This window comes from Mesitornis unicolor, unplaced genomic scaffold (genome assembly GCF_000695765.1).
Source record: "Mesitornis unicolor isolate BGI_N332 unplaced genomic scaffold, ASM69576v1 scaffold48271, whole genome shotgun sequence".
Classification (NCBI taxonomy): Eukaryota; Metazoa; Chordata; class Aves; order Mesitornithiformes; family Mesitornithidae; genus Mesitornis; species Mesitornis unicolor.
In genome coordinates, this window is record NW_010164024.1 from 369 (window position 1) to 668 (window position 300).

The 300-nt window shown below is 53.7% G+C and overlaps 1 protein-coding gene across 1 annotated transcript in view; it reads right to left on the minus strand.

Moving 5' to 3' along the window:
* Nucleotides 1-143, minus strand: part of MYF6 (myogenic factor 6 (herculin)) — a gene marked incomplete at its 3' end in the record, with an annotated part of 504 nt that extends 361 nt beyond the window's left edge. The window contains exon 1 of the mRNA XM_010194149.1: nucleotides 3-143. Coding sequence (XP_010192451.1) covers nucleotides 3-143 — 141 coding nt within the window. The remainder of the gene's footprint in view (nucleotides 1-2) is intronic.
* Between the last annotated feature and the right edge of the window lie 157 nt (nucleotides 144-300).

Below are 300 nucleotides of genomic sequence, written 5' to 3' on the forward strand. Positions count from 1 at the left end.
ATTTGGTCCTGACAGGGGGACAAGGTGCCATCGCTGCCTGGGTACAGTGGGGATCCCTCGGCCATCTCCAGCTGCTGCAGGGCTCCATTCTCCCCATCCAAGTAGAAGAAATAGGAGCCAGTTTCAAAAAGGTCCATCATCATGCTGTCCCTCGGCCCTCTCTGCCTGCTTGAGTTGGGTGGCAGGCTCAAAAACACCCCGAGGAACAACCCAGATGGAATTTAATTAGTGCGGTGACATAAGTCCCCCCTGCTTTATATAGGAGCTGCTGAAACCCTATCCAACTTTTAGCTGTCGCGG